This window comes from Peromyscus eremicus, chromosome 8a (genome assembly GCF_949786415.1).
Source record: "Peromyscus eremicus chromosome 8a, PerEre_H2_v1, whole genome shotgun sequence".
NCBI classification, from domain to species: domain Eukaryota; kingdom Metazoa; phylum Chordata; class Mammalia; order Rodentia; family Cricetidae; genus Peromyscus; species Peromyscus eremicus.
In genome coordinates, this window is record NC_081423.1 from 96,836,043 (window position 1) to 96,861,880 (window position 25,838).

General features: G+C 47.9%; 2 protein-coding genes across 2 annotated transcripts; both read right to left on the reverse strand.

The window, feature by feature from the left end:
* Window positions 1-237: 237 nt before the first annotated feature.
* On the reverse strand, window positions 238-9,952 carry Cd300lb (CD300 molecule like family member b). Its single transcript, XM_059269810.1, has 4 exons — window positions 9,833-9,952; window positions 4,131-4,460; window positions 1,558-1,651; window positions 238-949 (listed from the first exon to the last, which is right to left on the reverse strand). Exons 1-4 carry the CDS (start codon window positions 9,870-9,872, stop codon window positions 781-783), a joined length of 633 nt encoding a protein of 210 aa, XP_059125793.1. The 5' UTR covers window positions 9,873-9,952; the 3' UTR covers window positions 238-780.
* An 8,778-nt stretch (window positions 9,953-18,730) lies between these two features.
* On the reverse strand, window positions 18,731-23,568 carry Cd300c (CD300c molecule). The gene is made up of 4 exons (XM_059269812.1): window positions 23,321-23,568; window positions 22,225-22,593; window positions 20,301-20,415; window positions 18,731-19,071 (listed from the first exon to the last, which is right to left on the reverse strand). The coding sequence occupies exons 1-4, from the start codon at window positions 23,379-23,381 to the stop codon at window positions 18,924-18,926; spliced, it is 693 nt and encodes a 230-aa protein (XP_059125795.1). The 5' UTR covers window positions 23,382-23,568; the 3' UTR covers window positions 18,731-18,923.
* Window positions 23,569-25,838: the final 2,270 nt, after the last annotated feature.

Genomic DNA, 25,838 nt, shown 5'->3' on the forward strand with positions numbered 1-25,838 from the left:
GGATGGGAGGGGGGAAACCCAGGGCGGGAGACACATGGCTCTCTCTGCCTGCCGCGCTCTTTCTGCTGCTCTCCCCCGGCTAACCTTTGGTTAAAACCAGCATGTCATGAGTCTGTGGAGCCTGAAGCTCTATTCAAGAGTGTGCGGCCTTCTGCTCCTGGTCCTGCAGCAAAACGCACCTGCTGGGAAATGCAGCCCCGGCTCCTGTGGCTAAGTCATGGATATCTGAGTTCTCCACACTCCAGACTCTGGGCCAGCCAGGCAGGCTGCACGCCTCACTTTTCCTCAGAAGTGCATGCTCGGGGTGGGCTCAGTGTGCAGGACAGAGGATGGGCGCCTGCTGCACTCTCACTGACCTTTCTATGACAGAGTCATAGCACAGATGTTCTAGCCACACCACTGGGTCTCTTTTGCTTCTCTGTGCTTTTGTGTCAGGCTCTGTACAAGTTTTTTCATCAGGGGACACACAGCTGTTTTTCTGCAGCATGGGCTCCATTCCAGCAGTTCTTACCCCGGGCTGACCGTGGTGGGTAGATGGGACAGGGCAGATGAGGATATAAAGGAGGAGCGAGAGACTGGTACTGCAGGTGTGATGATACCTCAGGGGAAGGCAGGTCCTGAGCGGTGGCCCCATGGTGTGCAGAGTGGAAATCATGCCTGGCCAAGCCCTCCGGGCACCAGCCTCAGTCAATACCCACTGATGACTTAAAGACATTTCTTCCATGGCCGTGGTCTCTGGAATGAGAATCCAGAATGGGAAGGATCTGCTTAAACATCAGTCTAAGGGTCAATGTCTTTGGCCAGAGGTTCAGAGTCCAAACTGCTACAGAGAGTGTCTCTCCAGTGTTCCTCAGGGACCTTCTGAGTTGACCCCCTCAGCCAGAGGACAACACCAGCCAAGACGAGCAAGACAGGCACCTTCACAAACACCAGGAGTATGTAGTGGGTCCTATGAGAAAGAAGCAGCCATCAGGGTCCCATGCTTTTGAGCCCCATTATGCCCCATCCCCCAACACTGGGAAGTCATAGCCTGAAACTGAAGGCCCACATCCTACTTGAAAAATCCCCAGAGACCTTCTCCAAGGTCCACCCAACCATGAGGGCCCCTCAGTGACTCCAGGTGGTCTTGGTGTGGCCTGTCCCTCGTCCTTTCTTCTAGGATTCTTCTCCATAGTTTCCTGTATCTCGGCAGAAACCTGAAGCTCTCTGTATCTGGGTTGTGTTTGCTTACTTTGCCCTCAACACTGGCTCCAGGTTGGCAAATCTCTCCCCCTGCCCTGCTCCCGAAATAAGACTGGGACCTTATGGGACCATCTCTCCCTCTGGCTGCCATGATGCCACCAGGGCTGGGTAGTGATGGACAGACAGTTCTACAGAGCAGTTTTCTGGTGGGGCTGGAATGGGACCATGGTGGGTGGGAAGTATCAGGGACAAAGATGGCCTTGGGACCTTGAATCTTGACTATGACAATCACTGGCACCTGGTGACAGAGCATGGGCTTGGCATTCCTGTAGGAGGAACCCATGTAGAGGAAGGAGAAAGAACCTCAGGACTCACCTCTTGTGCAAGTCAGAAGACATCATGTATGCATTGCTGTCCACAGTGGGCATAGCAGAAAGTAGCTTAGAAGAAGACATGGTATCTTTTCCCACTAGACATAAGCAAAGATGGCCACAGGTTATGGAACAGATTGGGGGTGGTTCATGCATGGCTCACAGTGACACCCCATCCAACCAGCCCTCACTGGGTGTCTTAGTTAGGGCTACTATTGCTGTGATGAAACATCATGACCAAAACAACTTGGGGAGGAAAGGATTTATTTGGCTTATACTTCCACATGCCAGTCCATCACTGAAGGAAACCAGGACAGGAACTCAAGCAGGGTAGGAACCTGGAGGCAGGAGCTGATGCAGAGGGCATGGAGGGGTACTGCTTACTGGTTTGCTAACCATGGCTTGTTCAGCCTGTTTCCTTCCTTCCTTCCTTCCTTCCTTCCTTCCTTCCTTCCTTCCTTCCTTCCTACCTTTCTTAAATACTTTTTCTTTATTCTTTCTTTTCTTTTCTTTTTAAAAAAAGTTTTATGTACATTGATGTCTTGCCTGCATGCATGTCTCTGTGAGGATGTCTGATCCCCTGGAACTAGAGTTATAGACAGCTGTGAGCTGCCAGGTGGGTGCTGGGAATTGAACCAGGGTCCTCTGGCAGAGCAGACAGTGCTCTAAACGGCTGAGCTATCTCTCCAGCCCCTCATCCTGCTTTCTTATAGAACCCAAGACCACCAGCCCAAGGGTGGCACCACCCACAATGAGCTGAATCCTCCCCCATCAATCACTAATTAAGAAAACGCTTTACAGGCTTGCCTACAGCTTGATCTTATGGAGACATTTTCTCAACTGAGGCCCCATCTTCTCCAGTGACTCTAGCTTGTGCCAAGTTGACATAAAACTGTCCAGCACATCAGGAGACCTTTCTTCCCCTGGATTAGGAAGCCTCGTCTCTTTGATACAGTCCTTTGGCTTCTTTTAAACCGACTGATTCCCCATACAATCATTTCCTACATCATTTTTGTTAATAGAAGATATGACAGGGAGATCTAGAAATGAAGGAGGAGAAAGACTAGTTTATTCTGGAGGAGGAGACACACCATAGTCTCTTTCCATTTGTTTTGGCAGTGGGCAAGAATCTTTGTTCCTTTCCACTCAAATAGTATCTGAGGAAGGTTCAAGGACAGATGATCTCAGTTGATCTAGCCACAAGTTTCTAGTGGCTAGAGTGGCGAGTAGCAGAGGGACTCCTGAAGGTTGCTGAGCAAGAAGGCACATGCTAGTTCAATCATGAATGACTATGAGGAAGGAAATGTTAGAGGGAAACTATGGGGTGTCTTGCAGTGGGCGGCTGGGTCATGGCTTCCTGAGTCCAGCTGGGCATGAGGCATCACTGGCTCACAGTTGTCCTTTGGGCTAGCTCTTGAGGTTCCAGGTTTTAATCATGCTTGGAAGCTGAGCAGAACTCTGGGGAGCTCCAGTCCTTGCAGCCCTCCAAGAGGTCACAATCAACCTATAGGCTGGTGTCCCCAACCGCCTTGGACACTTAAAGCTCAGCATGGGGCACATTCTTTGGCTACTCTGTCTTTTGCCTACATGTCTTATTCAACCCCCTTTCTGTCCCCACACATCTTCCCAGCTTCTCCTGGGTAGTAAACCTGAGGAAATCTTTTGGAGGTGGCCCTTTCTGTACCTCACTTCCCCTAGGGGGCAATGTCCACATCTCTCTCACTGGTTTCAGCCCTGCCATCCCATGGGCTAGTTCCAGTGCCAGCATTGTTTGCCCGCTGCCTTCTCAGGAGCCCACATAGTTGCTGGGCTGAGGAAGATCTGAGCATGACTAGTTGGGTGGAAGTGGGGGGGGGGCTGATTTTCAGGCACCAACAGAAGATCCTGGAGTCCCTCACTGAGGCTGAGGCAGGGAGAAGCCAGGAGAACCAGGGATGTCTTTGATTCTGATTTAGTAGCTGAAGCCTCTGGTTCTCTAGCATCCACTAATCACTTGCAAGCCTCCTGGGTCTTCCTTACCCCATGCTTATTCTTCTGCAGTCAGGAAAAGCAGAAGTGGTCACCCAGAAAGTTCAGGCCCTCCAGCGTGGCCAGAGTCACTGTGGTTTGGCTAGGCCCGGGCTTCAACCCGGGGCCCTTCCCCACGGATGCCTTAGTCCCACTGTCTCCTGTAATGACAGGTGAAGGGTACAAGTTCTGGAAAACTAGAAACCTCTCAGCCTGCTGTGCTGAGGACTTCTTAGGCATCCGAGACCGACCAAGACTCCAGTGGAAGAATGTGAGTTTCCAGGGCTGTGTGCCTCCAGGACAACGGGACAGCAGAACTGGGCCATGGGTCACAGAGGGAGATGCCCAAGCCCCACACCAACATCTGCCAGTCAGGACACATATCAGCTGGGTTCCTTGGAGAGACCTCAGGGGCTGGCATTGGTAAAAGTGTTGGGCTGCTATTCTCCCTTACTTCTGTCACTGCCCTGTCCTATCTGTCTGTCTGTCTGTCTTCTAGGCTCTCAGTCCTGTCTTCCTAGTCTTTGTAGCCCCAAGCACGCCTTGTGGTACCCACAGGAAAGTGCTTACCTGAGTAAACGGTCACTTTAACTCTGGTCCCGCGGTCAGTTCCAAATCGTTCAATACCACACCAGTAAGTGTCGGTGTCGTTTTGCTTGAGCATCTCCATGGTAACCAGGAGCGAGTTGTCTCTCCAGTTGTCCCTGATGGACAAGCGGCCGCTCTTCCTTTCTTTCTCCGACCCCTTGGTTTGGATGAGGACCCTGCAAGTGTTCCAGTTTGCTCCGCGACACCACCATTTGTTGTTGCCCCGCCATCTCGAGCTATAGCGACACAGCACAGTCACCGACCCCTTCTCTGGGCCTCTCACCAACGCTGGGCCTTGGATGGAGAGACAGCCTGCAAAGCAGAAGGGCAGGATACGGCCGGCCGCTGCTCCTCTAAGCAGAAGGATTAGCTGCGGGTCCTCCATTCCAGCCGCCCTGACCCGCTTGAATCCTCACATCTGTTCCCTCTGAGGTCCAGTTTGTTATTAACACCTCTCCCACCCCCCACACCCCCCCACACCCCCACCCCTCCACCCCCCTCACCCCCCCACCCCCACCCCCTCATCCCCCACCCCCACCCCTGCATGCCCATGCCCTGGCCTCTCCAGACTCCATCTCCCCAGGCCTCCTGCATCATGGGACACTTCTTTTCCGTGTCCTCTCGCCACTGTCCTCTGCAACATGAATCTTAAAAGGTCTTATTAATAAAAACAAACCTGGGGCCAGGTATTGGGGTGAACACTGGAAGATCAGAGAGACAGAACAGGCCACAGCTAACCTCACCTCGCCAACTTCTCATCTGGAATGGATCTCAGCTGAACTGCTGCTAAAAGCCTAAAAGCTTAACCAGGCTCTAGTTCCTGGTCCTTACACCTTATATATCTTTCTGCTTCCTGCCATCACTTCCTGGGATTAAAGGTGTGTGTCACCACGCCTAGCTGTTTCCAGTGTGGCTTTGAACTCACAGAGATCTGGATGGATCTCTGCCTTTGGAATGCTAGGATTAAAGGTGTGTGTGCCACCATTTTCTGGCCTCTCTATCTAGTGGCTGTTCTGTTCTCTGACCCCAGATAAGTTTATTAGGGTGCACAATATATTGGGGAACACAATATCACCACAGTCCTCTGATCGCCTCCTCTGACTATTCCACTCTGTGACTCTTCCCTTTCCTCTCTCCAGATCGTAGAGTAGCCAGTGGCATGCTGGGAAATGTTTAACAATCCTTCTCTCTTAGTAACATCTGCCAGTCTCTGTGGTGTCAATGCCCCCACTGTGACTGACATCAGGCTATCCTTGAACACAGAGCTGAGCTGAGATGTCTCAAACCAACTCCTATGAGCCGTTGTGAGCTGGTTCTACATGTATCTGGGGAAATCCAGGGCGTGAGCTAGTTCCCTCCCAGCCGTGACAAAAATGCCCGACAAGCAACCTAATGAAGGAAGCAGGGTTTTGTCTTTGTTTTTGTTTTTCTGGTTCATGATCTAAGGGCTGCATCCATCATGGCAGGGACCATATGGTGGTGGGAATATGAGGTGGCTGGTCACATTGCATCTGCCATCAGGAGGCAGAAATGAATGCTGGTGCTCAGTTGGCTTTCTCATGAAAAGAAAATCCAGACTCCCAACCCACGGCACGGTGCTACTCATATTCAGGCTTGTCTTCTCTCCTCGTGTACGTCCCTGGAAAGACCATCATAGGTATACAAAGATGTGTGTCTCCTGGGTGACTCTAATCTGACCATGAAGCATCATACCCAGGACCCTCTCTCTAGCCTTCTTGCCTCCACAGAGGGAATGCCCATGTCTGTGGTTCTAATTAATGCCTACAATCTGATGACTTCCATGTGACACTTGTAGCCCACATGCTCTCCTTGGTTTTAGACCATCATATGAACACCCCCATATCTCACCATCTCTCTCATACAGCATACTCTGCTTCCTCTCTCCAACAAGGGACAGAGGAACCAGAGCCACAAACAGGTTGAGCAGTGTCTATGTGGAATGTGTATCCCGCTGGTATGTGGAATGATTCCAGTGACGTTGAGTGAGATACACTCTATCTGTACAGTGACCCCTTGTTCTCAGGCACCCGGAAGCAGACACAGGCAGAGAGCTACAGTGCAAGCCTTTCTTGACTGTCTCAGCCCTAGACTTTGGTCTCTGTGAGTGGGGCAGGTTTGCACAATAGGCTGGTGCCACCGCTCACACCTCGGACCTTCTCCGTAGAACTAACTCAGTTTGTTTTTTTTTCTAATTCAGTTTTTATTTGATGTCTGCATCTATGGTTGACAGACTTCTTCACAGACTGTTGATATTTTTCTTTTTGAGACCCGGTCTCATGTGCAGCTCTGGCTAGCCTGGAACTCACTACATCAGTGGTTCTCAATCTCTCTAATGCTTCGACCCTTTAATACAGTTCCTCATGTTGTGGTGACCCCAACTGTGAAATTATTTTCGTTGCTACTTCATGACTGTAATTTTGCTACTGTTATGAATCGTAATGTAAATACCTGTGTTTTCCAACGGTCTTAGACAGCCCCTTGGAAAGGATTGTTTGATCCCCCCAAATGGGTCATGACCCACAGGTTAAGAACCACTGCACTACATAGACTAGACTGGCCTTGAACTCATAGACGTATGCCTGCCTCTGCCTACTAAGTGCTGACTATTGACATTCTAGTACCCAACCTGATACTATGTGCCCTCACATGGAAAAAGGGAGGCCAGTGAGATGGATCCATGGGTAAAAGCACTTGTGGCACAAGTTTTGAAATCAGAGTTCAATCCCTGCAGCCCATGTAAAGGTGAAAGGAGAAAACTGACTCCACAAAGCTGTCCTCTGACCTCCACACAAGCTCTGTAGCACACATGTACACACCAAAGAAAATAACAACACAAAAAGACCCTTCAGTGAGCATGTGTGTAGTTTTAAAAAGCAAAAGAATAAAGGCATTTACAGGTGTGATTAGGGATTTTGAGGTAAGATTATCCTGGATTATTCTAGGTGTCCTGATGAATGAGTGCCAAAACTGGCTTAGGTTTGAAGGCTTTCTGCTGCTGGCCTTGAAGAGGAGGAGAGGCCCTGGGGCCGACAGATGCATGGATGAAGCCTGGAAATGGATTGCTCTCCAGAGCTCCAGAAGGAACTCAACCTTGACTTTGGCCAGTGAGACCATTTTGGACTCTTGATCTTGGACAGTAAGATGAGGTTGTGTTGTTCTGGGCCACTGAATTTGTGGTCACTTGTTATAGTCACCACAGGAGATGCATAAAGGATTCAGCCAGACCACCTTGTAAGCACTGAGCTCAGTCCACTCAGGAGCCTCACTGGAGAAAGTGCATCTACAACCATCTCTCCTCTCCTTCCCTCCGAGAGTGATCTGTCACCAGTTCAGCCAGCTGCACCCTGGAAATGCCGATAGGAACCACCTTCTTTGTATCTCCGCCCCCACAGCCCATGGAACATCACAACAGAGCAGAGAAAGTGTGAGCTTTGGCAGCAGATGGACGTATCTATCATGGTGTTGAGAAACCCTGGGTAAGTTACTCAACCTCTCTGAGGCCCACTTCCCTCTTTGCACAGATGTCACGCTACTTTCAGCCATGCACTGGCTGTTATAAACCTCGTGTAACCGTCTAATGCTGGACACTGCGCTGTTTGGTCAGAGATGGCCCTTGCCTGGAACCTCGTCGGGTAGCAGTAGCATTCAGAAAGGTCCAGTGCATCCTTCTTCCAATTCAGACCGCTGCTGGGACTGGACTATGTCTGTCTCCTCCTCAGCTGCACCCAGCATGTCAGCTGCTCCCCTGCCCCAGAGTGACATAAAAAGCTTCATTTCTGGCATGGACATCTTATTGCACACTGGATTTAGTTTCTCGTTAGTGTCATTCCCAGTTCCCCTTGCAGACTCCCGAGCTTTTCTCTTTCCCTAACCCCAATGCATTCTCTTAAGGCTGTGGACTTAGTCCTGCCTGGAGAGTCCTTGTCCTGCTCACCCTCCACACCTCCTCCAGGCTGGCCTCCTTCCCAATGCCTTATCCTTTTCTTGGAGCTGCCTCTTCCTGTTGGCCCCCTGGCCTTTTGTCTGGAGCCCAACTACTTCATTTCAGGTACTCATCTCCTTTCCTAACTTCCTCGATAAGTTTCTCACTGCCAAAGCACAGAGGTGCTGCGCTGACTTTTTCCCTCCCCAACCTCAGGGTCTTGCTCAGTTTCTAGTTCATGGTGGGTACCACTCGAGTTGTTAGTTATTTTTGTAAATAATCTGTGCATTGTGGTTGTACACACAATCATTCTAGTTCTAGGATTAACATAGACAGTGGCATGTAGGGCAGGCATTAGCCTCAGTACTGATGTAACAGTAAATACCTGGAAAACTCAAAGGCCAATAACAGGGAATTAGATTGGGAAGTTTGGATATAGTAATAGCATAGTTAAAAAGTAAAGAGCAATGTCCAAACAATGACAGGAAAGGTGTCTAAAGCACATTATGATTAGATTAATTTTTGAAGTTACCTAACAGGGTAGGCACAGTGGCATATGCCTTTAACTCCAGCATTTGGGAGGCAGAGGCAGGAGGATCTCTGTGAGTTTGAAGCCAGCCTGGTCTACATAATGAGTTCCAGGCCTGTCAGGGTTACACAATGAGACCCTGTATCAAAAAAAGGGGTGGGTAGGTGGGTATCTGGAGAGATGGTTCAGTGGTTAAGAGCACTGGCTTCTCTTCCAGAGACCAGGGTTCCATTCTGAGCTCCAACATGGTAATTTGCAACCATCCATAACTCCAGTTCCAGGGGATCCAGTAACTTCTTTCTAGTTTCTGCAAGCACCAGGCACACACATGATGCACTTACATACATTCAGGCAGAACACCCATATACACAATAAAATAAAAATTAAAATCCCTTCTGTGAACAGTCTTAGTGTATGGCATCTTAAGAGTGTGAATGTGAGTGAGTGGATGATCGTTGAGGTATGGACAGTGTGACTGTATGTAGATGTGTGCCTTTGAGTGTACTAGTCAATATTGATGTGTGTGTGAGCAAATGTACAAGCCATGCACAGCTCACTCCTGTCCTCGGCCTCTAGGAGACTCTACTGTTGAGGTTTAGAGAGCAGGCGGCTGGGGGCCTAGAGCTCAGATGTAAGCTAGGTCGTGCAGGCATCCACACAGACAGTCATCACTTTACCATGTGCATTTCCAAACTCACATTTAGCCAGTGTCCCCTCAGCACCCTGCCCACTGAGCACTCCCTCTGCACGAGTGTGCCATCCTCTCTAAGCCTGGAGCCCTTTTCCCGTGCCTTCTCCATGGAGTGCCTGCTCTGCTTGCTGCAAGGCTGCGAAGATCTGCCTCCTTCCGGGGCATGGAAGGAACAGGTCCAGGAGGACTTTCCGTAGCTCCTTCAGTGGTAGCATCTCCCTCCCCTTAGCTCCCTCCTCTTCTGCTGTGTTTCTTCCCGCTGTTAATTCCTATTCTAAAGTATGTCTCACCCATCAGAGCATCTGGGATTTCTTTAACGGCCATCTCCATTTCCCTTTCCCTTCATGACCCAGGTCCCGATGCATGCCTAGCATGATGTAGAACCTAGGGTCTTCTTGCTGAATGAAGCCGCAGAGCTCCCTTTCCCTGAAGGTGGCAGCTCTCCTCAAACCCAGGACAGAGCCCTCCGCCTCCTGCTCTGCACCTGCAGTCCCAAGCCTCCAGACCCTAGCTGAACATACCTGGGAAACTGAGAAGCAGCAGAGCAGAGGACAGCCACATGGTCCTGCCTCCTCACTCCACGCTCTTGACCCACAGCCAGCAGCAAATCCAAATCCCAGCTGGATACCAAAGCACTGGAGAGTCCAGCTGACCTCTTCTGCTTGTCCAGGTTGCCTGTGAGTGTCTTACTCATCGGCTTCCTTTTATAGAGTGGGTATTTCCTGCTGTCAATTACTCAGCACAAGAGGCATCGGTTCTTGGCAGAGCTGGGTCACTCAGCAGAAACGAGGAGGCTAGGGAAAGCCTGGGCAAGCAGAGGCAAAGGAGGCAAGCCTGTAGAGCAGTTCTGGGGATGGCCAGACTGTCTGGCCTTGGGTTAAGGAGCAGAGCACTCTGGGTATTAGGCTGAGTTCCCAGCGCACCTGTTAGGAGGGTGTGCTCAGCACACCTGGCATTGAATATTTAACCCCCAGTTGATGGTGCTGTTTGCACAGGTTTAGGAGGTGTAGTCTTGCTAGACGAAGTATGTCACTTCGAGGCTTCAAGGCCTCATGCTATTCCCAATACACTCTCTGTGTCCTACATGTGGTTCAAGATATGAGCTCTCAAAAAAAAAAAAAAAAAGATATGAGCTCTCAGCTGTTTTGTGTCCACTCCCTGCTGTCATGATTCCCTCCCATGATGGACTCTGATTCCTCTGGCTAAGCCTGAATAAACCCTCCCTTCTATAATTTGCCTTGGTCTGGTGTTTTATCACAGCCGTAGAACACTAATTAATATACCACAAAAAGACAAAAAGAGTTGGAAAGAAACCAAATTTTGTTATGATTTAAATATCTACATATAAAAATGAAAAGAAATTTCTAAGATTTTTAGAAAAGTTGTCATAATATGCAAGTACCTAGATAAACAATTAAGCAAATGAAGCTTTATATACCTGCAGTGAATAACTTCAAATCAATTAAAAACTACCACTTAGGGTTGGAGAGACAGCTCACTGGGAAATAATTACTGGGAAAGCATGAGGCCTGAGCTTGGACCCCCAGCATAGAGAAGTTAGGCATGGCAGTGCACAACTGTAGCCCCACACAATGTGGGGGGCATGGAGACAAGTGGGCCACTGGAGCTTGTTGGCCAGGCAGCCAAGCTGAAAAACTGAAGTACAGAGAGAGCAGGACTATTGAAATCTTCCTCTGGCTTCCACACGTGTGGGATGGTTGTGCAGCTGCACACACATGTGTGCACATACCATACACACATACATCCCGACACACAACCACACACATTCACAAAATACCACTTAACAATAATCTTTCCTTTTTTGTGGAATTGGGGATCAAACTCAGGATTTTACACATGGTAGACAAGCATGCTACTATGGAGGTACATCTCCAGTCTAAAGACACCATTTAAAATAAAAAGAAGGGGCTGGAGAGAGGGTTAAGAGCACTTGCTGTTCTTCCAGAGCACCCAAGTTTATTCCTAGCACCCACATCAGGTGGCACACAATCGCCTGTAACTCCAGGGATATCTGATGCTATGGTCTCACACAGACACAAAATTAAAAATATTAAAAATGTGATAAATAAATATAAGGAGCTAGAGAGGTGGCTTACTGGTAAGAGCTACTTCTGACCTTCATGGACAGCTGCACTCACATGCACACTCACATGCACATACCCACACACAGTCATATACACATATGGATAATTAAAAATAAAAAATAGGGACTGGAGAGACAGTTCCCATTGTCATCTTCTGGTATCCATGTGCGCTTCATTTACATGTGCATGAGTGTGGGCGTGTGTGTGCCACACACACAAATAATTAAAATAAATCTTTTTTAAAAATCTTGGAATAAAAAAATAAGCTATTCGAAATCAAATTTCACAGACATATGAACAGGTTTCAAAGAAGAAATAGTTTATTAAAGAACATTTTATTATTTATTTTAAATTTTATTTTTTGTATATGTGTGTGTTTGATGTGTTTGTGAGTGTGAGTGTGTAACTCAGCTTGCATGTAGAAGTCAGAGGACAACTTCTTGGAGTTGGTTCTCTCTTGCCACCATAAGTTCTGGGCATTCAACTCAAGTGACCAGGCTTTCACAGTAAAGCTGATCCATCTCACCAACTTTTAAAAAGGTATTTTCTTTTTTTTCCCAGATATTTATTTATTTATTAAGAGATTTTCTATTCATTTTACATACCAACCACAGATTCCCCTGTCTTCCCTCCTCCTGCCCCCCAGCCTTTCCCCACAACCCATCCCCCATTCCCACCTCCTCCAAGGCAAGGTCTCCCATGGGGAGTCAGCAGAGCCTGGTACATTCATTTGAGGCAGATCCAAGCCCCTCCTCCCTACACCAAGGCTGCACAAAGTGTCTCACCATAGGCACTAGGTTCCAAAAAGCCAGCTCATGCACCAGGGACAGGTCTTGATCCCCTTGCCTGGGGGCCCCCCTATACAGTTCAAGCTAAACAACTGTCTCACTTATCCAGAGGGCCTAGTCCAGTACTATGGGGGCTCCTCAACTATTGGTCCACAGCTCATGCATTTCCATTAGGTTTTTTTTTTTCCAGTCATGGTCTTGATATCCCTTGCTCATAGAATCCCTCCTTTCTCTCATCAATTGGACTCCTGGAGGTATTTTCAAAGTTCCCAAATAATTGAGGTTTTGGTCCATGTCCATGGCTAGGAAAGTTATCCAAAGGTCATTTGATGCACTGTGCTGGCTAGATTTTATGTCAACTTGACCCAAGCTAGAGTCAGCTGAGAAGAAGAAACCTCAACTGGGAAATGCCAGGCATGATGGTGCACACCTTTATTGCCAGCACTAGGGAGGCAGAGGCAGGTGGATCTCTGTGAGTTCCAGGACAGCCACTAGGACTACAGAGAGAATATGTGGGGAAAAAAAGCCTCTATAAGATCAAAAAGTGAAAAGCATTTTCTTAATTAGTGATTAATGGGGGAGGGGCCAGCCCATTGTGGATGATACCATCCCTGGACTGATGGTCCTTGATTCTATAAGAAAGGAGGCTGAGCAAGCCATGGGGAGCAAGCCAGTAAGCAGCACTCCTCCATGGCCCATTTATTTACTCCTGCCTCCAGATCCTGCCCTGCTTGAGTTCCCATTTTGACTGCTTTTGATGCTGAACTGTGGTATAGAAGAGTAAGCCAAATAACCCTTTCCTCCCCAAGTTGCTTTTGGTTACGGTGTTTCATCTCAGCAATAGAAAGCCTAACTGAGATATGTACTCACACTCAAAGTCCCAACATGGACTTCTCAGAAACTTTCCTTTCTTTTTTTAAAGTTTTGTTTCATTTTACATGTATAAGTGTTTTGTCTGCCTGTATATATGTACCATGTAAGTGCAGTGCCCATAGAGGCCAGAAGGAAGTGTTAGATCCCTTGAGCTGGGTTCTGAGACAACCAGTGTACATGCTAAGAACTGAACTTAGTTCCTCTGCAAGAGCAGCCACCATCCTAACCATTGAACCATCTCTCTAGCTCAGATGGAGTTTTCTTTTTAGGAATTTGATTGGCTAGTCCAAAGGTGTGCGTAGAAGACCCAACCATTGCTTACAGAGACTTCCTGACGTCCACAAGAGTGGCAAGTCACCAAGACTCAAGAGTAAAGCTCTAGCAATGAAACAGCAGTGGTCCTGTTCAGAGCTGAGAAATTAGACAAACTAAACAAGTCAGAGAAGCCAGGAAAAATCCAAACATATTCAGAATCAGTGTCTTCCTCAAAGTGGCCGGCCTTGCAGGGCACTGGGAAGATGTGATAAGTGTTAAATTAATTGATCAAAAAAGTTGATTATTAGTTCAGCCTTGGTGGAAAAATCAATAAAAAGCAGACATGGTGGTTCACACCTTCAATCTCAGCACTTAGGAGGCAAGGGCAGGTGAGTCTCTGTGAGTTCTGGGCTATCCTGGTCTACATAGAGATTTCCAGGCCATCCAGAGTTACATAGTGAGGTGTTGTCTAAAAAAAAAAAAAATCAGTTAAGAAAACATTGGTCAAGGACTTACTCATGAAAGAAAAAATTTAAAAACCTTCTATTAGGATCATGATAAGTATTTTTTGAATCCCTGGTAATGGGTTTCTCCAGCAATGAAGTAAACCAAATCAAGCTGAATTAAAAGTCCAGGGTTAATGAGCAAAGCATTCCCAGGTGATCTCAGGGGAAAGAGAAATCATGTGGCAGATCTATGGACTGGAGCTTAAGAGCTCTCAGGGAGGAGCCACTGATTGGCAGGCTTTCTGAGGGGCAGGGTTTGGAGAGCAAGGAGGGGGCTGAGGCAAAGCTTCCCAGCTAAACATCTCAACCTTCTTGGATATATGGGTCTCTCTACTTCCTGCTGGCATGGGATGACGTGGGAAAGAGAATTTGGGAGTCAGTGGGCTCATGCTCAGTGGGAGATGTGAGTGGGGAAGCATTTGGTTAACTGCCATCCTGGAGACCTCAGTGGAGGAGGCAAGTTGCTAGGGAAAGAACAGATTATTAACACTGGTACTATGAATGGGAAAAAGTGAAGACTGCCAGAAAGAATGGAATGGAGATATGTCCATTTATCCTGGATAGGTCCCTGCTTGAGTCTGGAGAGGTGGTACCAGCACTGGTGTTCCAGGAGCTTGGGGGGATGGCACACCAAATTGAGGGATGATGTGTTCCATCATATCTGCTGTTTTCCTGGATGTAGGGAGTGCCTCCATCCATCCTGTAAAGGTGTCAGTAAGAGTTAAGAGATAACAGAGCTTTTTATGAGTGGGCACGTGGGTGAAGTCAACCTGCCAGTACTTGCCCAGTTTGTGTCCTCAGAACTGGTGCTAGGGCTGGTGTATTTGGAGGGCCCCCTGCAGGTTGGCCTTGGCACAAGTCTGGCAGGAGGAGTGGACCTGTCTAGAGACTGATCCACCAGGCCAGATTCCTTGATACAGTAGCAGAATCTTTCCTCAGGAACATGCAGGTGTCTGTAAGACAGCTGGAGCAGATTTACATCTTGGTGTCATAGCAAAAGGCTATAGCTTTGGATTAAAAGGCATGAACATTTTTTCCTAGGGCCTGGTTTTAGCTCGATGAAACATACCTTTAAGCCTGTACTTAGAAGACAACCAGAGAAAATTCACTGAACAAAAGAGTTTGGGTGAGCAAAGGAGGAGGAGGGAGGGACGCTAAGGAGTGAGGGAGGAGGAACAGAGTTGAACAGGTCTGCAGGTTTCCATACCCTCTTTAATGTAACCTTTTCAGAGTGAGAGGAGTTGGCATTTCAGCAGAGTTTTGCCATATGTGGCTGGAGACTGTACAGTAATGCTGAAAAAGCCTTTATGCAGTGCTAAAAGCTGGGGCCAGTAAAATCCACAGAAATTTAAGAACTTCTGAAAACTTTGTAGTCAGTGCCCTATCAGTTTATCAAAACTGCATTAATCAATGCTGAAACTTGGAACCTCCGAAGTTATATCTGAAACCTGTGTATCTTGAACAAGGCAACCCTGTCTGTATTTTTAACAGGAAACTTAACTAAAGAACTAATGAGCTACCAAGGTGGTTGCAGCCTTGGGGTCGGGGGAAGAGCTGTTAAACTGGTAAATCTGTCAGTATCCTAGTCACCAAACACCATCTGAGAAGCAAAGTATCACCTGAGTAAGCAGAAGTGAGACAGCTTTCCAGATACCTAGGCTGTCCCAGGTTTCTCCGCGGTCATTGGGGACAGAGGTGCCAAGGCAGGACCAGTCTTCAGCGGCCAAGCCCAGAAGATCTGACAGACTTTCCTGTTGGGGAGGAATTTGGGGAGAGTGGTCTACCTTGTCTTGGCAAAGTGGGGCAATCAACTCGCCAGAGTCCTGCTTGTCCACAGTCTGGACAGGGTCTTGTCAGCAGTTAAGGTACAAGGCAGTTTTCTGCTCCGTGCCTGGCTTTGCTACATTTAAAGCAGGTGGAAGTTCTTCTGTGGCCATCCATCTTCCTTGGAGGAGATACAGGATGCTACCAGGAGCTGACATATCTCTATATCCTGAGAAGCTTTTTTTTATTAAAATGGCATATTCTCAGATCTGTGCAGCATTTGAGGATCAGGGAATCATTATCTGTTAGGTTTATCTAAACCAGAAAAATGATGTTTAGGCTTGACTTTGAGAACATATATATAAGCTAAATCTGAACATATCAAGGAATTTGACCCTTTATGAGGTAACTGACAGTTAACTTGTAAGTCTTAGTGAAACATTATAGGACATAACAGTTTTCTGTATGACTTAGTTTACCAAATTATCTACAGCTTACCCATGTTAGTAAAACCAAGAAGGTCAGGCATCTATTTTTAAATTGGTCTTTGTTAGCCTGAATAGACCTTAGATAAGGGGAGATCTGTTGTTCAGCTCATTGTCTTGCTGCATCATAAAACAGAAATATCTCAGTCTCTGGTTTTTGGCTGTGGTCCTAAGACATAGAGCATAATCATAATCTGTGGAAGGCAAAATCAAGTTTTAACATTGTAGACAATTTAGTGTTTCTAAAATCAATATCAAGAGGTTTACTCTTAGGTTACAAAATCTGGCTGCCAGTGAGATACATCCCTGTTCATGAATGCATGGAGATACAGCTTTAATACCCCAGTAAACCAGCGTTGTTTTAAATTCTATCTTTCATAAAAATTATTTTTATGACAGGACAGGAATTATCATGTAGAAATCTAAAATATATTGGAGACCTAATGTCTCCTTGGTGGGGTCACTCCATGTGGTCACCTTTGTTTAAGATGGCAGTGAAGTCATATGACCTCCCTCTTTTTCAGCCTTAGTCAGATGGTGGCTGCGCACGTGGCTGGCTATACTTAATTACGGTAGTGGCAGACCATGCTTTGTTTTCCAGAGCAGTCCCAATCTGGAGTTACTAGTTCTAAGTTAATTTTTTGTTACAGATTTTAAACCATACCCAATTTCTTAGCTGTTTTTTTTAAATAAGGTAGAACAGTATACAACAACTTTCTCCGTAATTACATCATCTTCAGGGCCAGAAAAGCCCAGAGGCTGACACACAGAACAGGTACACTCAGACATCCAAGACCAATCAGAAACAAGCACGTAGTGGCCACATATTTACACACCCAACTGAGTCTGAGGCAAACCCACAGGTACAGATCCATACACACACACAAGATAGACAGGACTTCTTAACAGAAAGACAGACAAACTTTCCATGGGAAACCGTGTCAGGTGACCAACTTAAAAACCCTGAAATAAGAGTTACAGTGTAAGAGTCCATAGGAATAAAAGACTCTTTCTGGAGTGAGGAAGTTGAGAGTGAAAATGAGGTCATCTGCAGGTCGTAAGAGCCAGAGAATACAGCTGGCTGCAGCTAAAACTGTGGGTCTCCCAAGCTGTTGGGGGAGGGGAGCCAACAGCCATGTGCTGGGCATGAAGCAGCCGGTGTCTCTGGCTTTCACTTACACATTGTAACAAACAGAAGAAGGAGACATTTATGCAGTTCAGGGTGGGAGAGCAGGCAGGAGCACAGAGAACAGATCTATTGTGGGAGGAATCCCAGTGTGGCCAGACCAAACGCCAGGGAAATCCGGTGGGCAAAGCCAAAGTCGGCACCCTTCGGTGGGCGCTGCCCGAGTGTGCCACTAAGAGAAAACAGCAGGAACAGCAGTTAGTACATCAGGGAAACTGGGAGAGTGACTGAGTGAAAGGTCATCTTGCAGCAAAAGCATGAGAAGCCAGCAGGCAGACAAGCAGGGAACAGGGGAAGGGGGCAGAGACCAGACAAACAGGGAAAGGGCAAGAATGCAAAGCACGTTATCCTGCATGAGGGGAGTTCAAACCAATATATGGTGTGAGACATCCCCAATTTGGATAAATTTCATAGGAAACACCCTAAGGGTGTCTGAGGATCAAACTTGGACCCACAAGCACTCATTCATAAGCTTTTATCTAGAGACCGGAGGCTACAGAAATGAGTCGGGTTCTATAAATTTACAGCTGGGAGTGGTATGTGGCATTGCCTCTGTGCAGAGCATCTCCCGCACAAGAGAACCCCAGGTCCCTGCTCCAGAAGTGAGCCGGAGTTACCTGGCACTGTAGATACCTGGCAGGTAATCCAGAAGTCTTTGGCCCAGAAGGGGTCAAAGACTCAGAAGAGATCCTGGATCCCTTATAGACTTTTGGTTTGGAAATGGGTGACTTAGCAAGCCAAAGCTGGTCCGGTGCGGTGGAGGTCGGGGCAGGTAAGAGGCAGTGGATTCCCACGGCCATGTGGTTGCAGGAAAGACTCAACTCTACCCTGTCTCAGCACCAGATGATAAGTATTTTGAATTCCTGGTATTCTCCACTGATACAGTAAACCAAATCAAGCCAAATTAATAAGGCCAGGTTTAATCTGAGCAAAGCATTGCCCTGTGATCTCGGGGAAAAGGAGCGATCACATGGCAGATCTATGGACCAGAGCTTAAAAACCCTGTAGGCTCGGACTTGAGTAGTTCCAGGGAAGGAGCTATCCCTTGGGAGGCTTTCTGAGGGTCAGGGTTTGGAGAGGGAGGAGGGAACTGAGGCAGAGCTTCCAACGGAACACATACTCTTTTTGCTTGTTTGTTTTTATTCTTTTTTTTTTTAATTTTTATTTTGCAATACAATTCAGTTCTACATATCAGCCACGGATTCCCTTGTTCTTCCCCTTCCCGCCCCCCGTTTGTTTTTATTCTTATATAGAATCTTTATATATATAATGTCTGTGTGTGGATGTCCATACTTGTGGTTGTAATTCTATGAAAAAAAAGAAAGAAAAAGGAAAAATGGAAGGAAGAGAATAGACCACCAAGGGGAGGAGGGAACACATGCCTGAGGGAGGGGAAGAGGGGGTTGGAAGAGGACATGATAGAGTGATGTTGTACATGTGTGAAATTATCAAAGCCTAAGTAAAGATATTCTATTAAATGTATGTATATGTATTTATTGGGCACATTCATTTATGTGTTTGACACAACACAAAGAGTTTTCTAGAAAAAAAATCTCAGAGTATTCTCAGAAACACAGATTTATTTGTTGTCCTCTGCCACAAGAAGAGCTGTGTACAGGGACATGAACAGAGCTTTGATGTCAACAGACCTCACTGATTCTCATAATCGGGACAATGCTGCTTCTCCCCAGAGCACCGCTGAGGCCTGTTCACCCAGAGGACGGCACTGAGCATGCTCAGGAGCAGGGGCACCTCCAGAAAGACCAGGACCTGGAAGTAGATGCTGCTCAGCAGGGGCCTGTGGGGACACGACAACAATAAGCTCCCTTCCCAGAAGGTGGTGATGGTGTCCTGCACTGTGTGCCGGACTCTTTACCCAGGTGTGTGTCCAAGGTGCTCTTTCCAGGGACAAGGACAAGGAACCCTGCCTGATTGAACAGTGTGACTGATAGCCCAAGAATTAGCCTGGAACTGTGGGTCTGGCTCAATCTCTCCATGGACCTGCACTCCTAAGGCCTCTATCCAGGCAGGCGCTGCCTCCTGCACCCAGACCCCAACTCTCTTCTAAACTGAGTTCTCCTGTTTCCTCCTGGTGGCTCTTATTTGTTATTTATTTATTTATTTGGTTGGTTGGTTGTTGTTTTTTTGGGGGGGCAGGGTCTCTCTTTTATGTAGCCCAGGCTGTCCTGGAACTCACTATGTAGACCAGGTGGCCTTGAACTCACAGAAATCCACCTACCTCTATCTTCCATGTACTGGTGTTAAAGGCTTGCGCCACCACAAACCAGTGACTGTATTTATTTTCATTAGTTAATTAATTAATTTACTGGTGTGTGTGTGTGTGTGTGTGTTCAAGTGTGTGTATCCAGGTGCACATGTGTGTGCATGAATGTGCAACCCAGAGGATAATCTTGGATGTCATTCCTCAAGAATCATCACCTTGCTATGTTTGTTTTGAGACAGGTCCCACTTTGCAGGTCTGGCTAGAATGGAATTTGCTGTGTATTCTAGGCTGGTCTTAAACTCATAGATACTGGCCTGCCTTTGCCTCCCAAGTGCTGGATTAAAGACATGAGTCACCACACCTGACCTATCTATCTCGTCATCTGACAGGATCTCACGTTGGCCTGGAGCTTGCCAAGTAGTCTAGGCTGGCCGGCCAGTGAGTCTCAGGGATCCTCCTGTCTCTACCTCCACAGCTCAGGTATTTCAAGTATATGCCACCATGCCTGACATGTGGGTGCTGAGGCTCGAACTCAGATCCTTTACCAGCATAAGCCATCTCTTCAGACTCTGGGTATGTTTGTGTAGTAGGCAGGAAACTAACTCCATCTCAGCAGGTCTGGGTCTGGGTGTCATTGCTGTGTCCCAATCTGTAGATGAGCAGCTGTTGTTCACAAGACACTCCCCAGGTCAGTGTGGGGTTGGAAGATGCAGGAGATGCCCAAGGAGGGAGACCCAAACCCTTCTACGTCCACCCTCCCAGCATTACCCCCACCCCAATCCAGAGCCCTCAGGGTTCCTCACCGGGGTTGTAGGCTGGGACCAGGAGTTGTGTCCTCTGTGGTCACGCTGGGCTGAGTGTGCACTGGTGAGGATGTGGGGGACCCCAGGGTATTTGCTCTGTTCTCGGGGCTAGAGCCTGTGACAGGAGCAAGGATGGAAACACAGACTGGCCCAGTGACCTCCACTCCATCTCCTCCCCACTGAAACCTCTGCAGCTCTGCTGCACACAGGTCCCTAGGGACACTGTGGACAGCTGTGTGACAGCCTACATGCCCCATGGCCCCACCAAGTCCTGGTCAGGGCTTCCCTCCCCAGCCCTTCCCATGGTGCATTGGGGCTGGTTGGCACTTTCAAACTTGAGGCCAGTCTTCCTATAGAAGAGAGTTTAAGTGTCAGAGACAAGACACTTGGTGCCAGGTCCCTTCCGGCCTCAGTGACACCTTTTGCCTCCTTGTCTTCCATCCTTCTGGGGACAGACACAGAGTGGTGGGACTCTGTCTGCCTGGCCCAGTCATTTCCATACTGCCACCCAGACAGGCCACTGGGCAGTCTTTTCTAAGGAATGGACAGATGGAATGTTTTAGAAAGACAGATGCTTGAAGGACCCTGTCGAGAGTGGTCTCTACTGAGGGGAACTAGAGACACCAATAGGATTTGGTTCCACACTCCTCACTATGAACTCACAGAGAGTGTTGGAGGGAAGATTTTATGAGGGGAAACAAAACTGAGAACCAGAACAGGAAGCTGGGTGTGGTGATGGGAGCCTGTAATCCCAGTGCCAGAGAGGCAGAGTCAGGAAGATCAGTCATTCAAGATGAACCCCAAGTACACAGCGAGTTTGTGGCCAGCTTGGGCTACACAAGACCCTCTCTCAGAAAAGAAAAAACTAGGAACAACAGAGCAGTTCATCCCCTTCAGCCCCTGCCACCACCCTGCCCTTAAAGAGATGCAGCACTAATTAGGGTTCTGTAAACAAGGGAGGCTCCATTAGGGGAGAATGACTGCAGACATGGAGAACATTGGGACCAAAGGAGCTGAGAGACTCTTCCATCCAGCTTCACCCTCTGCCTGGGAAGGGGCACTTTTGGGGGATTCTCTGAGTTTTTTCCTGCAGTAAATGATTCCTGGGGAAGGGGATGCAAGGGAACTTGGAGTAGTTGAATGGATTCCTCAGGGATCAAGAATCCCGATATGCATTCTACCCTCCTTTTTTGTGTCTCTGGTTCCTGTCAGAAGACCCACAAACACTGTGATGAGGCTGCTCCCTCGGGACCTCCATGGAAGTAAAGTGTCCACTCAGTTTCAGGCCAGGGCAGGCTTTGAAGAGGGGAGCAGATACACTGGGTACTGTTCCCACATGAGATGGGGACAGGACCAGGTGAGACCTGGGAGAGAGGACTTGTCTCCTATGAGGACAGGAAGTCACAAAGAGCCACTGATCTATGGCATGTCTCTGGGCCTCAGACTGTCATATGGGACACACAGAGAATCTCAAACAGTGGCTGATGAGCCAGCTTGGTTGGTAAAGACCTTGCTTGTCAAACCTGATGACCAGAGTTTGAGCCCCAGGAATACACTGTGGAGGGAGAACTGAGTGCGAGTTCTCTGACTGACACACACCGGGGCTATCCAACTAACTAACTAACTAACTAACTAAATAAATAAATAAATAAATAAATAAATAAATAAATAAATGTAATAAAAAGAGAGTTTCTAAGAACTCAGGTTCCCCATTGTGCCTGTGTGTACACGCACACACATGTATTGGTATAATACACTATCACACATACCACACATGCTCTCACAAAGGTACACGTGGACTCACACTCCCTGTGGCCTGAGTCACTGATTCACCAAGCTCACCATGCTATTGTATCTGGCTTCCTTCCTTCGTGAGGGAATGACAGGCCTGGACTCAGGATGCCCTGACATGAAGGGAGCTTACCTGGGACCACGGATACCACAACCTTGAAGGATGCATCGATCTCCAAGAAGGAATTGATTCCCATAGAGGATCTGTCATCAAAAAGTGGAATGTCCACCCCACATTTGTAGGTGCCTGCATCCTCCAGGGTGAGGTTCTCCAAGGTCACTGTGAAGGTGAGGTTGGCTGGATGGTCCCTGATGGACACTCGGCCTTTCCCAGCTTCTTTTGAGGCTCTGGTCTTGACAATCTCTTTACATGGTGGTAGCAGTGACACTCTGCACCAGTATTTCTCATTATTCTTGTATTCCTCCTCGTACTGACACCGCACACTCAGGGATTCCCCCACAGTGCCTGTCACCTTGCTGGGGCCACGCAGAGGGACACAGCCTAGAAAACACAAGCCCCAATTCTGCACCCTCACAGTTGGATGGGGGTCAGGCCTCCCTTAGTCAGGTCTTAGAGAGCTGTTTGTTCTGGAGGAATCATCGAGAAAGGAGACAGGCTTTGTTAGACCCAGGAATCAGGACTGAGGTGAGCACCTGTGTGGTCCGGAAGAGGGGGTGGGGAGGAGGCTTGTCCCTTGAGAAAGGAAGGGCCCAGTAGGAAACAACACTGTGTGTGTGTGTGTGTGTGTGTGTGTGTGTGTGTGTGTGTATGTGTGTGTGTGTGAAAGAGAGAGAGACAGAGAGAGATAGAGACAGCTGGTGGGAGGGAGTCTTTACCTATGTATATATACGTGCGTATGTTTCTGTGGGTGTGACATGTATCTATGCAGGAATCAGTGCTTATGTGCATTTGGTATGCAAATACATGTGTGTACACAGTAGAGATCGTGTGCTTTCAGGGCAATGACTGTCACAGCTAACCCTCTCAGCAGGTCCTGACTGTCTCAGGTGTGGTAGTCATGACTGTACTGTGCACTGAATCCTGACAGCACCTGTGAGGTGACACTGGCCACTCCTGCCCACCCCCACTCCTTGTCTTCACTCTGGCCCCATCTTCCCCTGCTGGCTGCTCTCTCCCACCTCCTATCCCCCATCATGCCCTCTCACGTACTCCAGGAGTTCCCCTTTCAGAGCTGTAACCCCACACACACCCCCATCCCCACACTCACCTGGGACCTGCAAGAGGAGCAGAGCTGAAGGCAGCCACACTCCCATCACTCTTGGGGTCATTTCTTCAGCTCTGACGTCTCCTGCCCACACCAAGCCCAAGAGGAGGAGGGGCTGTGTCCTTCTAGAAAGTCCAGTGTTCACATGCCGAGTTCTCCTTTCTGTCCTCTGCTTCCTGGTCCCCTGGGAGGCTCCAGATAAACTGGTACAGGAAGTGCTCTGAAGATGCTCCAGGCCTCAGGGGCACTGGTTCCCATCACTCCCAGTGAGGGGACACATCCACGACCATGGATTGTGGGTGCTACCTGTCCACTAGCCTTCAGCTAAGGGCTTCACAACCTTCCCACTCCTGGCAGAGCCCTGGAAAGTATTTGCTTTTTTGTTCAGGCTGCTCCACCCTCTGTGACACATCATTTCCTGAGTGGATGTGAAGGCTGTCAATCTTCTCCTTCTCCTTCCCTGTGAGCAGAGAAACCATCTTCTTCCAAAATTCACTTACCCTTCCATAGAGTGCTCTTAGTCCATGGGGTCTCTGGCACTATTTCTGGGTTCACACAGCGGGTCCAGCAAACACTGTGATCCTGATACCTTAATCAGAGTTTATGTTGATGCTGAGTCCCCACAAAGGTACAGACCTGTAGGTCACAGCTCTCTCCTCTCTTCCATTTTATTCTTTTTGTTTGTTGGTTTGTTTGTTTGTGGCAGATCTCTAGCTCAATCTGGCTCTATACAACTAAGGATGACCTAGAATTGATCCTCCTGCTTCTATTTCCTGAATCTATGTTTTTATAGGTGTGATCTACCACATGCCATTTATGCTGTGCTCAGGATTGAACCCAGGGCTTCATGCATGCTAGACAAGCACTCTACCAACTGAGATATGTGTCAGACCTTGTTTATTTGAGACAATATCTCACATTGCAACCCAGGATGGGCTGGAATGCACTGTTTCAAGCTGAACTTGAACTCACAAAAATCCTCCATTTCTTGAGTGCTGAAAGTATGGGCATCAGCCACTCTACCTGATGACTCTCTCTTTGTATGTCTCCTGGCCCTGTATCTAGACATGGGCCTGTTATCATTATTTTGGGTGGGTGTTGGGTGTTGGGAGGGAGAATGAAGAATAACCTCAGGTCTCTCCTTTCTGATAATCCAGTTCCTAATGCTGGAGGTCCATTTCCCTCTCATGTTGGGGAAGAAGGCAAGAGAATGTTTCTTAGAGCCCAGTGATGCACCTAACCTTAGAGGCATCTGCACTTCTCGGATATATGTCGGTATCTAGAGGCTGTGGTGACATTTACGGGGGACACTGGTACTTGCTCTTCATTGGCCTGGGGCTCTCCTCTGGGCAATCATACTTATTCCACTTGTTTTTAATTCCTATTAACAGATAATTCAGACATTTTCTCATTGTATCATTATCTCCAGTTCTTGCCTCTCACATATACATCAGGGTGTCTGTCTGAATTTTGTCTGTGTCCTTTGTTTCTTTATGCTCAACTCAATATCAGCTCAACAAGAGCAAATAATCTGCTTTGTGTATTCACTTGGGGACTCCAATGCCATAGTCTCTGTGTGGTATCTGTCTTAGTCACTACTCTACTGCTGTGAAGAGACACCATGACTACAACTCATATTAGAGAAAGCTTGTCATTGGAGGCTTGCTTACAGTTTCAGAGGGCTTAGTCCATTATTATCATGGCGGGGAGCATGGTGGCAGGCATGGGAGACAAGGTTGTGGAGACATAACTGAGAGCTACATCCTCATTTTCAGAGAGAGAGAGAGAGAGAGAGAGAGAGAGAGAGAGAGAGAGAGAGAGCGAGCCCTGCTGAGCAGTGCGTAATGGAGATCAGGGAATGTGTTCTGATTCAGGTCTGTCCTATAGCAGGCCTCTGACCTGTGGTACCTCCTCAGCACAGGACTTGATTCATAGCACAGCAAACGACTTATAACTGAGTTTAGTGAGCACATCAGTTCTTACACTCTGGCCCAGACTTGAGGAGTGTGGTAACAGGGAGTCACATTCAAGGTGGAGTCACAGAACCTACTCTGTGGCAAATCAGTGTACCCAACACAACACAAAGCCACATTCCCTTTGTGCTGAAGACTTGAGTGAGGACTAGGGGCTCAGAAGTATCGGTGACGGGCACGGCTGAGCCACCAGCCATACCTCATGTTGATGTTGAGTCACTCTGCAAGAGCTGCGTTAGTTAGATAAGCTTGGACAGACGAGGAACTTGCACACACAAAGAAAATCTTAAGAGTTGTATAGAAATTTGTAAACACAATGTTGTAACAGGAGTTCTATGTAGGATCTGGATTCCTTCCTGTGGCCCTCTTGTGGCCAGTTAGAAGCCCCAAGACCACTTCAAGGAGCCTGGTGTCTCAGGGACCTCCACGGGCTGGAGAGATGGCTCAGGAGGTAAAGTGCTCACTCTGCAGAGCTGATGATTAGAGTTCAGATCCCCTGTGGGACATTTACCCACCAACCCCACAGCTCCTCAGAGTTTTCTTGAGTG

Coding starts and splice junctions, on each gene's coding strand:
- Cd300lb (XM_059269810.1), bottom strand. CDS start 9,872: ATGTGGCTGTCCTCTGCTCTGCTGCTTCTCAGTTTCCCAG. Junction 4,461..9,832: donor GCTGCTTCTCAGTTTCCCAG/GTATGTTCAGCT, acceptor TCTGCTTTGCAG/GCTGTCTCTCCATCCAAGGC. Junction 1,652..4,130: donor TAAAGTGACCGTTTACTCAG/GTAAGCACTTTC, acceptor GCTTATGTCTAG/TGGGAAAAGATACCATGTCT.
- Cd300c (XM_059269812.1), bottom strand. CDS start 23,381: ATGACCCCAAGAGTGATGGGAGTGTGGCTGCCTTCAGCTCTGCTCCTC. Junction 22,594..23,320: donor GCTCCTCTTGCAGGTCCCAG/GTGAGTGTGGGG, acceptor TGTGTTTTCTAG/GCTGTGTCCCTCTGCGTGGC. Junction 19,072..20,300: donor GGTCCCAGCCTACAACCCCG/GTGAGGAACCCT, acceptor GTGTCCCCACAG/GCCCCTGCTGAGCAGCATCT.